Source organism: Pinus tabuliformis, chromosome 8 (genome assembly GCF_031772625.1).
Source record: "Pinus tabuliformis cultivar Carrire ecotype Pingquan chromosome 8, CPIR1, whole genome shotgun sequence".
In the NCBI taxonomy this organism is placed as follows: domain Eukaryota; kingdom Viridiplantae; phylum Streptophyta; class Pinopsida; order Pinales; family Pinaceae; genus Pinus; species Pinus tabuliformis.
This window is the reverse complement of record NC_142294.1, coordinates 115,613,815-115,632,457: the sequence shown is the minus strand read 5'-3', so window position 1 is coordinate 115,632,457 and position 18,643 is coordinate 115,613,815. Positions and strand designations below refer to the sequence as shown.

General features: G+C 38.8%; 1 protein-coding gene across 1 annotated transcript in view; it reads right to left on the bottom strand.

The window, feature by feature from the left end:
* The window catches only part of LOC149234393 (uncharacterized), a 53,011-nt gene extending 37,047 nt beyond the window's left edge, over nucleotides 1–15,964 (bottom strand). Inside the window, exon 1 of the mRNA XM_089371824.1 lies at nucleotides 15,601–15,964. Within this exon, the coding sequence (XP_089227950.1) occupies nucleotides 15,601–15,893 (293 nt within the window). The 5' untranslated portion in view covers nucleotides 15,894–15,964. The remainder of the gene's footprint in view (nucleotides 1–15,600) is intronic.
* Between the last annotated feature and the right edge of the window lie 2,679 nt (nucleotides 15,965–18,643).

The following is an 18,643-nucleotide window of genomic DNA, read 5'->3' as shown; positions in this document are numbered from 1 at the left end:
AATGCTCTCACTGGTGTGCATAAGTGCCTGAGCAGCTGACCTTGAAGTCTATATAGGTTCCCCTCCTAGACTCCAATCCTCATTGTAGTCTTTGGACTAGGTGCTTCTAGGCAGATGAACACTTGCTCCCTCCAAAAGTTAACCTCATAACCTTTGACTTCCATAACTGAGATAGGTAAAAGGTCTTCTTTAGGCCAGGTACACAAAGTACCTCCTGTGCATCAAAGGACCCTCCTAACTCAAGGTGGAACTGAACTATCCTATGTCCTCTCACTGCATACTTAGCATCATCGCCAAGCTCAATATGGATCCATTAGTCATCCTCTGCAAAACTACTTAATAGCTCTAAAGACTCGGGCATGTGGTAGGAGACACCATTTTCCAAGTACTAGGCGCTTGTAGCAATAGTGCTGGTAGAAAAGCAAGACACAAGTGAAAAGTCAATCTCGAACTTAGAAACAAGCTCGCTCAACTGTCTTTGTCATCGTTGCAATTGTCTGCTACTTCCCCTTGCCCTTCTTCCTTTGTGGACACTAAGAAACAATGTGGCCATTCTTATTGCTAGACACCTAATCCTCTAAGGGTTATGGTGTGGAAGATAAGCAGACAAAGGGAGTCCAAAAGACATTGGAATATGGAATCCAACGGTCACTCCAATGTATTATAAAATGTATATCATTGGGAATAGTAATGCATTCAATGTTGATCATTCATATTCTTGTCTTTAACATGGTATCTTCTCACCTTGTATCTGACAAGGGGGAAATGATCGTCATCTACAAGTTTCAAAGCCACATCAAGCGAGCCTGAGCCACAACTTGCCATGCCAAATTCAGAGTTGTAGCCAGAGACAAAGATGCCCCTAAGCATGCCTTTGGTTGGTAGTTTAAACATGCACAGTACAGCCTAAAACACGTTTCAAGGTCGTACGACCACGTTTCAGCGTTAAAGTGACTTTTTTCAGTTTTTTTTCATTTTTATTATTTTATTTGGCAATTAAAATATTTTTTGGATGTTTCTAGATGGCTCTCGCAAGTTATAAAAAGACTCTCGCCTCATTCCCTCATCACACAAATTGAGCAAGTCATTTCACTTGGAGAGGGGCAATTTTAGCAAGGAGAAAAGAGGAAGAGAGCAGTGGTTTTAGCTAGGGCATTTTCAACAGTAAGCAAAGGAGATTTCAGTAGCAAGATAAAGAGATTTCACATGCAAATTTGGAGTGGGGAGTTTCCGGCTATGACATTCTTGATTTTTGGCTTAAGCTAAAACCATCCTTCTCTTGTCTTTTGTAGCATTTTGGGGTAGCTTCAGCTACAAAAAACTAATTTGGATAAGAAGAATTTATTTTATTAGTTTTCCCCACTATTTCTTCTATTTTTTTAGAGTTTATGCTTCCAAAAATGTGAAAAAAGTTTTTTCTTTACAATTTTTTTTTTTTTTGCAACAATGGCTTCTAACCAAGGTGCAAGCTCAACCCCCAAGTCCAACCTGAGGGTTGGCTATTATCCTCTTTGGAGGCATGTTCAGAAGCTTCAAAGATGTGCAAGTGGTGGCTCATGGGAATGGCGGTGTAATCTTTGCAGTAATTCGTACAAGGGCTCCTACCTAAGAGTGAAAGAACATCTTTTGCATGGAGGAGGACAGGGGATTGCAGGTTACACAAAAACAACAGACCCATTGGTGATGAGAGCATATCAAAGAGAGCAAGATGAGGCAGATGGCAATAAAATAAGGCATGAAGAGCTTAGTCAAGCTACTCCTCAAGCTCCACCAAACATTGAGCCAAGGATTGTGGTTGAATCAAGGAAGAGGAGAGCCACTCAACAACAAGAACAATCGCCATCGAAAATACCAGAGGGGCATCCACTTCAGTTTGAGATAGCAGAGTTGTTAAATTGGTGAATGTGCAAAGCGGGAGAAGAAGTTGATTCTAGAGTGGCTAGGTGCATCTATGCATGTGGTATCCCATTCAATGTTGTTCGCTCTCCTTCCTGGCAAGATATGATAAGGGCAGTTAACAAAGTTCCCACAGGGTACAAGGGGCCCAACTATTAGAAAGTCAGAATTCAGCTTCTCAAAAATGAGAAGGAGCTTGTGGAGGATATCTTATCACCAATTTGTTCTTCCTAGACTAGCTTCAGGGTTAGCACAGTCTCAAATGGATGGATAGATACAAGGCATGGGCCATTGATAAATATCACTGCCACTTCACTAAAAGGAGCAACGTTTTTTAAGGCGAAAGATTGCTCAAGAGAGGTAAAAGATGCACAATTCATCGCTGACGTTATTATAAAATATATGGAACAAATAGGACCTAACAGGGTGATGCATGTTATCACAGATAATGCACCAGTTTGCAAAGCTACAAGTTTAATTATTGAGGGGAGGTGTGATCACATCTTTTAGACACCCTACATTGTCCATAATATCAATCTTATCTTAGAGGAGATCGACAATAAAGTTCCATGGATAAAGGAAATCACAAGAGAAGCAAGGGAGATTGTTAAATTCATCACCAACAACCACCAATCTCAAGCAATATTTCGAGAGTACTCCAAATTGGAGTTGTTAAAAGTTGTTGAGACAAGATATGCCTCAAACTTCCTAATGTTGTGTCGCCTTGTTGAGGTTAAGCAACCATTAGTTTCTATGGTGGTGAGTCAACTCTGGGCTGAGTGGAGATAAGCAGATTCAAAGAGTGGATACATGGTGCATAGATTGTGCCTTGATGAGGAGTGGTGGAGCAAGATAGATTTCTTGCTAAAGTTCACAACCCCTGCATTTGAGCTTCTTTGGAATGTTGACACTGACCAACCTTTCTTAGGAGAGGTATATGATGGCATGGATACCATGGTTGAGAAAACTATGGAAATCATTTCACAAGAGTCTCCACAGCTTTTATTTGTTGATGATCATTTTGCTGATTTAGTCAAGAAAATCATTGTTGATAGGTGGAACAATTTCAACACTCCATTGCAGACTTTAGGACATGCCTTGAACTCCAAATTTTATGATGAAGAGCTTATTGCTGATAGCAATGCGAAGAGGTAGACACCCAATAAGGATAAAGAGGTGGCTAATGGGGTGAAAAAAGCCCTTATGAGAATGTTTCCAACACATCTACACAAGGAGGTGAAGGAAGAATTTGTCATTTTTGCTGCAAGATTAGATGATTATTCAGATATATCACCTTTGGAGGAGAGAAGCACCATGAATCCAGATAGGTGGTGGATTTGTCAAGGAGCAAATGGTGTACATTTGCAAAGCCTTGCCATTTGTGTTCTTTCACAAGTGGCAAACTCTTCATCAGCAGAAAGGAATTGGAGCACCTATGGTTTTATTCATTCAGTGAAACGCAACAGGTTGGCCTCACAGAAGGCAAAGGATCTTGTTTATGTGCACTCCAACCTTCACCTTGCATCTCGTAGGGGTCCAAAATATAGTAGTGGTCCTTCTAAAGAATGGGATGTGGATTCAGAAAGTCCTGATTTGGAGCTCTCTCTTGTTGCCCTGAATATTGAGGACTGGGAGCCTAGATGTGGAATTGGCCAATCATCTTCTTCAACTCCACCATCCACTGTTGAGCATGCTTCTGCTTTTATTTCTTACAAGGATTACGATGATGAGGATTAGTCTTTAGTCTTTATAGTACTTGCAACCTCATAGTATTTATTGTACTTTCAACCTCATATATATAATAAAGGTTGATTTTTGTTGAAAAATCTAGGGCAATTAAGTTAATAAGATTCTTCTCATGATGATAACTACTTGTGAGGTACTTTTTACTTTTTCTTATTAGCACAATCATCTCTTGTTATTATTAGAGTGTGTTTTCCTCCATCAAATAGTTACCAAAACAAAAGAGACAAGAACAAAAGATGTTGGCTCTCTGCCAGGACTAAAACCTCTGACTATTTGAGAGGAAAACCCACACAAATTCTTCTTATAAAGATCCCAATTGGCGAATACCAAGACCAAGACCAAGACACTTGACCTTGTAGCTACTCCAAGACCAAGACACTGTCTTCTCTTCTTCTCTTCCTCTTTCATTTGATCCTTCTTGTCATCGTGACTTCATCATAGCACCACGATCTTCTTATTCTAGTTGCACTGAGACTATAGTAGATCTGCACTAAGTCATAGCACATAGCTCATCAAAGTATTGTCTTCATTATAGCTTTGAACAGTACCTCACATCATCTAAAGTCTTTGCAATGTCTTCATTGTTCCTTCATGCCAGATCTAAGATCCTTCTAGCCTTCATCATCCGAGTTGTCTACTTTATAACACTGTCCATCATAGAGGCATCTGAACTGTCAATTATAGAACCTCCTTGCTTGTATCTTTGTTGTCCCTCCATCATTAAAGGTCTTCGCTATTCCTTCATCACTATTCCAAGTTCATTATGCATCTTGACATCTGAGCTAGACTCCTTTCTTGTCACTGTGATTGTGACCCAAATTTCAGAGAAATCATCCTTTGAGATCCAAGCTTGATGACTACCATCATTTATCCGAACTTCAAAGAGAGATCCACGAATAGTTGACTATGACTAGTACCAAAAATCTCAGGGTTGTGCAAACTTGGTTCATTGTAATTACCCACGGAAAAACTTTAGAGATATCTGAATTCTGTCTGCTATTTTGCGAAGACCCTAGTGGGGTATTTATAGTAGTTCGACCCACATATTAAGCCGACATGACAGTGTTAAGAGATGTGTTTATTGTTGCAAGCTGACATGATCTATTTAATTCATCTTGCAGGCCGACTTCAAGAAGAGATTCGTGCTTGTCTTTTGGAGGGCTATTTAGACATATTTATATACATTGACTCATGCTCAAGAAGAGCTTCTTCATACATGGCATAGAATCTTTGACTTAATTATTAATCTTAAGGCTCTCAATGGGAGCCACTAACAAATAAACCTCTTGCTCATGAAACCCATGTAGCAAGGTATACAAAAATCACTGCATTCCTTTTATTTCATCATTTACAAAGATCATGTCATTATGAAGACCAAACCTAGTTACATTTTACAACAATTTTGAAATTTGGATATATAATAAAGGCTGATTTTGAATATTGCTATTTTCATTATGTGATCATTCATGAGTAAATGTGATGTAAATTTAGAGACTTATAGTTTATGCATTGACATTGGACAATTTAATCATAACATAATAAATTATAATGTATCGTGTGTGTTTTATTGTTAAATTTAGTTAACAATGGTATGTTTTATGCTTAGCACAATTACTTCAATGTTCCTTTAGCAACCCAATGACAATTTCAAATTTAGATTTCCAATAGCAATCACATTAACAGTAACTATAGATATAACATAAAATAAAATGCAGAAGACAAGCCAAGACAAGAGGACACCAAATTTGGCAGATGCCAGGGAAAAAACCCCAACGTGGAGAAAACCCTTAGATCAATTCTTCTTCTTATTATATCAAATGTTCAGTCGACAGAGAGAGTACAAAAAGTCAAAGTTGACTTGCCAAATCAAAGTCAAAACAATCCTGTCAAATTTGCAGTCAAATTCAGCATTAACTAGAAAGTCAAAGATGGTCAACGCAACAGTCAAACTTCTCCTTTGAAGCTCGGTCAAAGGTAGTCAAACTCGACCTCCAGCAGCAGTCAAAGTCAGTGCAAAACAGTCATAAAATTTGTGGTCAAACTTGGTCAACCTAAAGTCAAACATGCGGTCAACATAGGTCAAAGTCCTCCTTTTGCCTCGATTTTGTGCCCAAAAATGCGAGCTACTAAGACAAAAATTCACCCTAAAAATCTAAGTCAAAGGATGCCCAAGACGTCAAAGTCAACATTGGTCAAACCCTAGTCAAACTACAGAAAATTTTGAAATTATGGGCCCTGAAATTCGTCCTCCTTGCCACATGTGTGAGAGAGAGAGAATGCCCAATTGTTGTACAAAGTAATGAGAGAAGGAGAGAAGAATGTGTAAGTGATGATGATGCCAAATGAGATGAAAGGACACTTGTATTTATACATGTCGTTGAGGGTGAAGAGACATGTCTATTGGCCTTCATGAGCCTACATGCTGATGTGGCCGACCTAAACAATTTGCATGTGTGGGCATAAATTCAAAAACACACTTCAACTTGTCCAAATTAGATGATCTTTAGATCAATTTTGGTCCTCTCAAAAAGAGGAATTCAATGCAATCATCATCTCTATTAAATGAGTTGTCCAAAGTGGAATTTGGCCTAGTTGCCAATTTTAACACTCCCTCTCACCTAGGGAGAATTCCACCTGCCAATCCATCCATCATCATCAATCATCATGCCATCCTGTCGTCATGTACCATCTCATCTCATCTCTGCTCTGTTGAACACTGATATGAATAATGAAGAAGAATCGATCGAGAGTGACCACAAGACCTTACCACTCTCCGTTGACAAAAGTCAGTCCAAAGGTGGAACCTCAATGAGACTTCATCCCAGATCGAGTTGTTGAACACCATGTATCTTAGACATAGGGACTACGACAATACATGATGCGTCCATCAGTAGTGCTATGGTCCCTATCCACTTTGCCCAACTCATTGGCGAGATGAGAGGTACTTCCCCTGTACACAACGCACTAATAGGGGAAGATGAACCACTCACCTTATGGTCGCTCATAGCTCCAAGAAGTACCCCAAGCCCTAGGAGCTCCCAAGGCTCAATGTCCAACTCAAGCGGGACCCTCATGGAAGGGTCTTTCCACGACTCCAAGTCTCTCTCTGAAGGCTAAGAATTTGACCCTCCCTAAGGGCTTCGTGAGAATATCTGCGACCTGCTCATCAATCCTAATGTGTTGGAGCCTTATTACTCCTCGTTGTACCATATCCCGAATAAAGTGGTGCTTGATATCAATTTTCTTGGAGCGGTCATGGAACATGGGATTCTCTGAAAGGCGAATCCCACTCTAGTTGTCGCAAAAGATCACGGTGGTATCCAACATGTGCTAAAATAGCTCACTAAAGAGCTCCCTCAACCAAATAGCCTTACAATAGGCCATACTAGCTCCAATGTATTCGACCTCGGCAATGCTTAAACCAACCAATTTCTGCTTCCTACTCATCCAAGAAATTGAAGTTGAGCCCAATGAGAAGCAACATCCAGACATGTTTTTTTGATCCACCACACTGCCAGCCCAGTCAACATCAATATATCCATGTAGCCTCAAATTTTTGGCAATGTATCATAGTCCATAGTTGATTGTGCCACGGAGATATCTCAAGAAATTCTTAGCAGCAATCCAATGTATGTGATGAGGCTCGACCATAAATTGACTCAACGTATTCACAGCGAAGCATATGTCCGGACAAGAGTATACCAAGAACATCAAGGCCCCCAAAAGTTGTCTATATTCAGAGAGGTTGGCAAATTTGGGCCCAACAGCACTACCACATAGCTTCTTAAAGTTGAGTTCCATCCGAGTAGAAACAGACTTGCAATCCACCATCCCACATCTCTCAAGCAGCTGCACAATATATTTTCCTTGAGAAAGGAAAATTTCACCTGGCTTTTTCCATACCTCCAGGCCTAGGAAGTAGTGCATTAGTCCTAGGTCCTTAATCTCGAACTCAAAAGCCAACTCTCTCTTGCATTGATAAATGAGAGGGTTTGCACCTATCAGAAAGAGAACATCTACATAAAGGACCAAAATGAGAGGCTTGTCCTTTTCAAACTTAAAGTATAGGTTAGGATCAGCATCGCTCCTCATAAATCCTAGCTTCATAAGATAGTTATCAATCCTTTCATACCAAGCCCTAGGGGCTTGCTTGAACCCATAGAGGGCTTTCTTCAACCTGCACACGCATGTTCTTTGATCTTGTACTTCGAATGCTTGAGGTTGTTGCAAGTAGACTTCGTCCTTAAGTGAGCCATGCAAGAAAGTAGTCTTGAAGTCCATTTGATGTAGGCTTCATCCTTGATTGGCAACTAGAGCAATAATAGATCGAATAGTGGTATATCAGACAACCAGTGCAAATATATCGTCATAGCATACTCCTTCCTTTTGGAGAAGCCTCAAGCAACGAACCTAGTCTTGTATTTCTTTGCACTCCCATCTGCTCCATGTTTGATTTTGTATAGCCATTTTCAGGTGACTACAGACTTGTCCTTCGATCTAGGCACCACATCTGAGACATCATTTTTCATGATAGATTCATATTCCTCATTCATCGCATCCTTCCAAAATTGGTGCTTTACAACTTCTTCGAACGTACATGGTTCAGTTTGAACAATAGTACTCATAGCAATTAAGTACCCTTGATACCTGTTTTGGATTCTTACTTTCATAAAATGTCCCTCTTGGACCAATATGTCTTTCAGCATCTTTGAGAGTATGTTTGAGCCACAAAGGTCTTTTTCTTGAGGTAGATGGATCACCAAGGGGTGGATCAATGGGATCCATCGAGCCTCCAACATCGGGCATAGGCTCATCTGTCGGAAGTTCATCTTGTTTTTCTACAGCATCATCATTATCCTTCCTTGGAATGGGGAAATCTCTGCTTTCCCAAGGGCAGTGTCTTCATCGAAGGTGACATCATGGCTTATTTCTATGTCTCTTTGACCAGGCACATAGATTCTATAGGCCTCTAAATTTTCATTGTAGCCCACGAATATACCTTTCTTCCCAGATGCTTCCAACTTGTTTTTTTACAAGAAAATATACAGGGTAACCAAAAATTCTAAAATATGAAACATGAAGTTTCTTACCAATGAAAACTTCTTCGGGTGTCCTGAAATCCAGTGCTTGATGCGGGCTCCTATTTTGAACATACACAACAATGTTGGCAGCTTCTCCCCATAAGAACTTCGGTAGACTTTGATCATGGAGCATGGCACAGGTGGCTTCCATAATTGTTCGATTCTTTGTTTCAACAACTCCATTTTGCTCAATAGTGTATGGAACGGTTGTCTCTCTCTTAATGCCAACCTCTCTGCAAAAGTCATTGAATTCATTTGATTCATATTCGGTTCCATTGTCGATCCTCAATATTGTGATCTTCTTCCATATTTGATTCTCCACTAAGGCTTTAAAAGAACGGAACCATTTGAACACTTCATCCTTCTTATTCAAGAATAGATCCATGTTTTGCGAGAGATATCATCCACAAAAATTGCATGGTATAAGTATCCTCCCAATGATGTTACGGGAAACATACCAGATAGGTCAGAATGGACCAATTGAAGAATATCGGTAGCTTGGCTTTCACTTGAAGGGAATGGTCCCCTTGTAATTTTCCCAGTTGCACAACCCTGACAAACTCCTTCACGATTCATGTTGAAATCGGGCATACCTGTGACCATCTTCCTTACCCCAGGTAAGGCTTTGTAATGTAAGTGGGCGAACCTTCGGTGCCATAGCTCAGATTGAAGAGAAGCATCGCAAGTCAAGGCTCACGAAGGACTTCCTCCAACTTGATAGAGACCATCAACCCTAAATCCAAGTGTAAATGCATATTTAGGATTTCTTTGCCAAATACGTACCTTTCTATCAATAAATGCTACCTCGAAGCCTTTATCTTCCATCGCAAAAATAAACACCAAGTTCTTCTTCAAATCGGGCACATACAATACTTCTTGTAGATGAATGGTTTGACCTTGATTTAAGTGAAGAGTGACAGTACCTATCCCTTTCACGGGGTAGGTGGCATTATCTCCAAGTATGATCTCCAAATTAATCTTCTTTTCAATCAAATTTGAGAGGGCCTCTTTGTACCCAATGAAGTGCCTTGAGGCTCCACTATCAATGAACGAACGATCCAAAGTATTCGGAGGAGAGGCGGTAGATAGAGTGGAAATAAGATAAAACTCATTTTGTTTTTCTACAACATTACTTTCCTCATACTTGGAATTTCTCGTCCTTTTGGGAGGTCGACCATTTCCCAATCGAGCAGCGGGAGCATTTCTCTTTCCTTTATTGTTGAACTTGTTGTTCCTTTGATTGCCATTGCCTTTGAAATTGTTGTTGTTGTTGTTGTCGTCATCCCTTGGAGAATTCTTCTTGTGAGGACACTCTCTAGCATAGTGGTCGAACCTATTACAATTGTAGCACCTTCCTTTCCTTCCTTCTTTGAATCCCTGCTTGAACCCTTGACCCTGTCTCCTTGGACCAGCATTATTTTTCTTCTTTGCATGAGCGGAGAAAGCAGTAGGTTCATTTCCATTTGAAGGCTTATCTCTCTCCATCATCCTCGTCTCCTCTTGAGTGCATCTAGCCAATAATTCATCGAAACTAAGAATCCTGTCATTGTTGAGAATGGTGGTGTTAAACACATCCCATGCTCTTGAAAGACCTCCAAGTGCAATGAGGGTGAGCTCCCTGTCAGCAATAACTTCTCCAACAGATAGAAGGTCATTCTTGATTTGTGTGCTCCTTATGAAGTAAGATTGAATAGATTCCCTTTTATCCATCTTGATGTCCTTCAACTTGTTTTTGAGAAAGAGAATTTGATTTGCATTGTTCACTTTGAACATCCCAACCAACTTTCATATATCTCCTTAGAAGTTCCCAAATCAGAAATATAGGCAACCAAATGTTTTTGAATAAAGTCAACCAAAAAATTATTTGATTTGACCTCAACTTCTCTATACTTCGTCTTAGCAGCAGTTGGTGCACTTGAAGGAGGCTCCACCACTTTTCCCTGCACATAGTCCAACACTTCATGCTCCTCCAAAATAAGGTCAAAAGTCATCTTCCATGCATGATAGTCAAATTTTTCATTGAGCTTGTCCTCAGTCTTGATGTAAGATGAAGAAGCCATTGAAACGTGTCCAATAAATCTCTCTTGGTGATTGCTTCTCTCTCTCTTGCTTGGGCTTTGTCTTCACCTGGGCTCTGATACCAGGTTAAATTTAGTTAACAATGGTATGTTCTATGCTTAGCACAATTACTTCAATGTTCCTTTACCAACCCAATGACAATTTCAAATTTAGATTTCCAATAGCAATCACATTAACCATAAATCACATTGACAGTAACTGTAGATAGAACTCAAATAAAATGCAAAACACAAGCCAAGACAAGAGGACACTAGATTTGGTAGATGCCAGGGAAAAAACTCCAATGTGGGGAAACCCTTTGATCAATTTTTCTTATTATGTCAAACGTTCAGCAGAGAGAGAGTACAAAAAGTCAAAGTTGACTTGCCAAATCAAAGTCAAAAACAGCCCTATCAAATCTACAGTGAAATTCAGCCCTAACCAGAAAGTCAAAGATGGTCAACGCAGCAATCAAACTTCTCCTTTGAAGCTTGGTCAAAGGTAGTAAAACTCGGCTTCCAATAGCAGTCAAAGTCAACCCAAAATAGTCATAAAATATGCAGTCACAAGACCTTACCACTCTCCACTGACAAAAGTCAGTCCAAAGGTAAAACCTCAATCAGACTTGATCCCAAATCAAGTTGAAGAACACCAAGCATCCTAATCATAGGGAGTACGGCAATACCCGATGCGTCCATCGGTAGTGCTATGGTCCCTAACCACTTACCCCAACTTATTGGCCAGATGAGAGGAACTTTCCATGTGTCCTGGACTACATGGGTGGGATGATACTGAATCAATAGTAGGGAAAGAATATATCACATCCTACTCACAACCACACATAGGGAAAGGCCAAACCACATCCTACAATCACACGTAGGGAAAGGATGAACCACATCCTACAATCACACATCACAATCACACGTAGGGAAAGGACGAACCACATCCTACATATGCAAATCACCGAGAGTAGGGAAAGGATGAACCATGTCCTACAAACACAAGTTACAATCACATGTAGGGAAAGGATAAACCACATCCTACAAACACAAGTCACAACAATCAATCGTAGGAAGGATCCTACACGTGGGGAAAGGATGAACCACGTCCCACTGACATGTCATCCACCAATCATAGGGAATGAGCATCCTACATGTGGGGAAAGGATGAGCCACGTGCCATCGACATGTCAACAAATGCCTATATGCATCTCTCACTGGGGTATCCACAGGAGAAGGTGAACAACTCATCCTGCTCATATGCCATAAGAGAAAGTAAACCACTAATCCTATGCATATGTCATCAACGATAGGGGATGGTGAACCACTCACCCTACACACATGTCAACCATCATGGGGTATCACAGGGGAAGGAGAACCATTCAGCCTGCACACAACGCACCAATAGAAGAAGGTGAACCACTCACCCTATGGTCGCTCATAGCTCAATAAATATCCCAAGCCCCAGGAGCTCCCAGAGCTCAATATTCAATCTTAACCAAAGATCATGTAGGGAATAGTCCCAGACTGATCTTTGTTGACCGTCATCAATAGCTCCATCCAGCAGCATATATATACATATATATTTACAGCAGAGATCTTAGCAGTACTTTGCAACCCTCTGCTTCTTGCATATCATGATAATTGTTCTCACTCCCTCTTATCCAAGGAGACCACAAGCCTAAGCTTGTCTTTCAGAGTGCAAAGTGTTTATCTGGCAGCCTGCTCATCGTAAGATCCATCCATTTAGTAGATATTTTATCAATGTAATCAAAACATGTCATAATCCAGGTAGAGTTGTACCATATAAAGTGGTATCTGTTGTTAATACAGGATTCTTTGAATCTTCCTATGTACTATGTACATTCAGCATCAATAATGCTTTCAACAAAATCAAAAAGTATAGCACCAGATGTGCTCTTCTTACTCATCATACTGTCAATCGAGTCAGTATCAAAAATAGCCATGAAATCCTATATTCTGGCAGTGAATTTCAGAACATAAATAATAGCATCCAAGGGATATCTCGGCAAGCAGCTATCCAAGAAAACCATGGATCAGCAGCTTTTACATCTTATCAAGGATTTCCTTCTAGGCTTAACAGGCTTTAAACAGACATCATTAATGGTTGTATTTTCGATCATGGCTTCCACTAAATATCGGAAAAGTGACCTAGCCCTGTCATAACCATCGAGCTAACAACAGCCTGTTGTCTTCAGGGATTCTATGGCTCCCTCTGAAGTCTTGCTTCAGCTAGATATACTCAATCTAATCTTCATCTTTAAGATGAGACTTTATCATGCTACAATTGTGTTGAAAAACTTCAGCAATGCTTACTCCAGATCATGGTTCCAAGGTGAAGATGTCCTTTCAAGAAATCCTCCAATCATCCAGCTGCTTTATGGCTGCTACTTAATCTATTATACGGAGGTCCTAGGCATCTGCATCCAATGATTCAAACAGAATCATGGTCTAGTCCATGATCATTTTAGAAGTGGAAACTTTCAAAGTTGTTCATATTGCCATCTTCATTATCATTTGGCTTCTGAGTTGTTGACTTGCTTCAAGATTTCCTTCTGATTAGGGATATCATATATCTATCCTTCCTGACAGAACTTACTAGAGAAATCTGCCTCAAATCTTATTATGTTAAATAACTAAGAATACTTGATGTAGCCTATGATTAGTGACACGGTGATTGACTTATTTCTCAATCTGATGGAGATCTCTGTATGCGAAGTACTTTTTGTCATAGAGGAGACTTGATCATAAAACAATCTTCAAATGCCTATAGTTTTATACACCTTTAGGACAGTTGCTTTTAATGATCCTGCTACAGGGCTTCAAGGTAAGACACTGAACAGGAAAACTGAGGAAGAGGATCAACAACTTATGCCCTTGTGTTCAGCAAGAATATTCTCATTCAAACAAATTTTCTCTGCCTATTCTTGATGAATATATCCTGTAATAATGATATAAGTCCAACTGTTGATATCCTTATAATTGTTCTGTTCCTTGACCTTTTACTCAGAATCAACAATGCCTGTCAAGTATCCAACTGCTGCAAGACTGAATTAATGTTCTTGGATGATTGGATATTTTTCCCACCAGCCTATATATGTCAATGCCTTGCTATATCTATAAACTTGATTATGATAGTCCATGAAGAACTACACCAAGCTGAAAGCTAATGCAATTCACACATCCTACACTGCCTTTTCATTTATCAAATTGTTAGACTATATGCCATAAATGATGAGGCTTCAATGATTTGTACATGGGTGCTAAACTTTTGTTATCATACATGAGCTATATCATCTCTTCAAATTGAACTTACTTTTGAGGATCAGATTCCCAAATCAAAAGTAGTGATCTTATTGATGCCTCAAGAATATGACAAAGTTGAATAAGGATCAATTCTAGTTTGAGATGATTGTTGAAGAAGATAATATAATTAGATCACGCAAACTTTCACAACAGTCTTCAACTAGAAACAAAGACTTCAAGCCAGTCCGAAGAATGAGATCGAAACATTCAGCTATAGCTGCTTGGTTCTCGATCTAGCACAAGTCGACTTAATTCTCCTTGATAGACATATATCTATACTTAAGGCATCATGCTAAAAGACAATGTTGTAGTTGTACTTTGACCACTGTAATTAAACTCGGAAGCTTCATTGTTATGCAATAAGGCTGAGGCATTCCAATGTGGCTCATATTGAAATCTTAAAATCGTGGAGAGAATGGCAATAGTAATCATCATTCCTTTTTATTGTCAAAATTATTGGTTTACAACTTCTAAAGAAGCCTAAGGCTGAGAATAATTCTGGATAAGGTTTAGGCCTATTGTGCAAGCGTGGTTGACATTCCTCTTAGTTGGCATGGCAAAGAGTTTTATATCCATCTATGGCCACAAATAAGCACAGTGGGGCGAATTCAACTCTAAGCACAGATGATTCGATCCCTACCAGTAGCAAAATGGATCACTGTTGGAGACTTCAATCTGGTTGATTGGAAAATTCAATTTGAATGTCAATGATTTTCTAGAGAAATCTAAAGACATTTTTTAAATATTTCAGGTATTTGCTGAGGCGGGGCATCTACAACAGAGGGCGGGGCATCTACAACAGAGAGATTATCATCTAGAAAAAAACTGTAAGCAAAATCCAAACATTTAAGGACCTCAACCTCAACATGCCGTGAGCCTCTTCGATATGAGCTTTAAGTTATCCTCGTTTTCTTGTAGCTGGAAACCGTGATTTCTCAATGAAAACATCTTCTGTACTAAATGAAACATTCTATAACGGACCCAAGCCCACCCATCCCACGCTCTTTAGGAGAACATTATTGATCAGGTTTCATTTCCGTGGGCTTGGCACTTCGAAGTAGCCATGGAGCACCTTAATTTAGGGGTTGAACTTATAGCGCGGAAATGATCGTCAACATGTACATGTTGACTAAGAAGCCTGGCCGATATTCTCCTTCAGGCATGCCAAAAATTTTGGTTACCGGACTGTGGTCTACAGCAAGGCGACCGAAGTCCACCCCAATTAGCACTGTTTTCATTCTCGGTGCATTCCTAACTTGGCTCTACAGGGATAGTGGGCATATGCCACGAAGTTAACATATCCATACCTGATAGGAGCTCTGCCCTCTATATCCATATATATCCATATAAAGGAAGTTAAGATATCCATTAAAAAAAAATGAAGTTAGCATCCAAAAGGCATGCACTATTTGGGTATGAGATTTTCAGTCATTGCAAACATTTAAAAAAAAGAGCAGAAAGCAAACGAAAATGAAGGAAGAGACGAGGATTGCCTGAGACCAAAAGGCAAGTCGCCCTTGTATACAGAGAAGCCATGCGTGCCATTGTAGACATGGACTGCCTTCAAAATGGAATTCTCGAAGCAAAAAGAGACACCGAATGGTTTATAATTGTGGTACTCGCAAGCTGGTCTGTTCTTCAGAGCTGGGTAGGATTTTATTTCCGGCTGTGGAACACCTCCTCCTGCAATATGGGTTATGAAAGAATTTAAATTTTCTCCACCATCTGCACATCCAAACAGCTTGGTTATCGAAAAATCTGTGCAATGACTGCTGCTCCCTTCCATTTCAGCAAGCCGTAAAGATGTTTAACGTCACCGCTTAAGTAGGAAGTCCATGACGCTTTAGTGGGATTATTAAAAAATTACTCACGATAATAAAAAGTGAGGCCGAGCTTGTTCTCTTTTACGGTCTGGCAAAAATTAGACATGACGGTTTTCTCATGGTTTCATAATTGTTTCTTTATTTACCCTAATTGAGGGTTTTGGGTTTATCCAATCTTACTACCATTTTATAAGATACTGATAAATGTAATTACATGGTTTTATAATTGTTTCTTGATTTACCCTCATGTAGGGTTTTGGGTTTATCCAATCTTAGTACCATTTTATAAGATATTGATAAATGTAATTAGAGCGTAGTTTAAATATTTTATGATTTGGTTTTTTTTAAATTAATATAGATTTATTTTAAATATGGATTTCATCTTACTCTCTATACTGGATTTGCGGATTTGAAAAGCTAATGTGGCTCTTGGAATATGGTTATTAGTGTTTTATTTGTAAAATTAACCTTTTTTTCATTTACATATTGTGTCAAAATGCATTTGTTGAAGGTTTGGATCCTTGTTTCCATTAGTCAGAGGTGAATATGAAGAGTCTTAGTGAGATCCCCTACCCCTGCTACCCTAATCCTGTTTATGTCATCTACAAATGAAATCTTGTCCATCTTTAATGGTAGTGGGTTTGAGAAGGGAAATGCGACTAGGAAGTTGGAATTATTGTAAGAGTTATGTCCTTGTATTTTTACTAGGAACGATTCAAGATGAGGAATGAGTTACTTCAGATCTATGGTGTTGTTCTTTATCTTGAGCAATCTCCTCACCCTTTCTTGCAATGCCAGGCCACTGAACGCATTTTAAAGTTTTTCAGAATTTAGACTAATACTCGGATCAACAAACATTCCTCAAAGATGTTGCGTTAATGGTGGTTATCAACCGCAGAAAATCTAAGAAATACTTAAAAGTAAAAATAGGAGTTAAGGAAACATAAATAAAGACCATCTTTGAATATTAAGAGGCAATCTATGTTGGAAAGGTTATAGAATCTATCAATTTGGCATAATGTAAGTGATTTTTTTTTATCTTTTAACTTTGAATGACATTTTGTTTATTAATTTTTATCTTCAATCATTTTTTATATGACTTGATTCTTCTGGAATTTTATGCCTTACAGCATTTTCTTTGCAACATCTAGTGCAATTGCTAGTATAGATTTATTTTAAATACGAATTTAATATGAGTTAAGAGATCCAATTTCTTTATGTCTAATTTTTTTTTATGCATTAATATTATTTAAATATTTTATATATTTATTTAATATTTTTTACTTTTAGATTTTATGAGCCAACATTATTTAAATGTTTTGTATAGTTATTTAAAAAAAAAAAGGAAGATTTTTTTAAAGATGGAACATAGATATATCTATCAAAGAGAGTATTAGTCAGATACAAGAAAACTTTGATTCTGTACAAACAATTTCTCTGCTTGAAACTAAAAGACTTCATAATTTAGCCAAACGGTTGGGAACCAAATATCTACACTTAGGATGTACAAGAATAGGGATAAATCCCCTAGTTCATAGAGGGCTGAATACTTATGTTCTTGCCACAGTTAGAGATTTGACACATAATAAGTATTCATATTCATTAATAGGCGGGATGGTCGCTCCATTATCAAATGGACCAGTCTACTTTGATTGTTATCCAAACTTTTCCATCTATACCTTTGATGAACACATCAAAGATATTTTGCAGCTCCAGATCCAAATGACAGGGTTTGATGTGAAGAATAACAAAAATAATGTAGTCATCCAAACCCGTGGTTGTTTTAGCCATACCAATACCCTCTATCCTATTGTCCTCCATGCTCCTAGTAAAGAATCAAAATCCAATGTGGTTGTTCTAACAGATGCCCAAAATCAAAAGATAGAACACCAAATTATCAAATGGGAAGACTTAAGTTTCCCAGAACATTGGGTTGTAGATAATCCAAAACCCCCTACAATGCAAAAAATCACTTCTACTGAGATAAAAGAAGGACCATCATCTATTGTAGTGTCTTTTCCTAGAAGATCTACCATAGATCGCAGAAGAATTGATTTAGCCTACAAAGCTTCATCTATGTACATAGATCCACAATATATTGATACTGCCAGTTCTCATCCACCATCTGTAAATTGTCAACATATGGATTTATTTGAATATGCCCAGATTGTAAACTTTGCCTCTCTGCAAGTTATGTGTCCAAACTGTAATCAGAAAGTAAATCTCAGTAACTTTGTTATACATCAAAACCATCACCCCAAAACAGGAGAATCCCCACCGACAACTTTTGTAACTCCATGTCCTAATCCGAAATGCTCTAATATTCCATTCCCACGTGATTTTGATCATGTGATGATGATTCATGAACTTCCTTCCTTGGAAAATAAGGATCACTGCCTTAAAGAAATGTTCAGCAAAATGTGTCCCTCTGGTATGCCTTGATACGGTCTAGGATATCTAGAACAATTAGATGACCTGATCCCTCAGTCCAGATTTAATAATTTTGTGCCTCCTGATTGTAAGAAGCCTTCAAAACCAGAAATGCACAAATTCTTCTCAGTTATGGAATGATTGATCCAGATTTAAACAGGAACGCAATAAAGTACCGAAATAACCATAAATACAGAGATGCAACGGAAATAATACTTCATTTCATTAATGTAAAATACTAAAATATGCTTACAAACAGAAATGGAAATAAACCAGCTAAGGC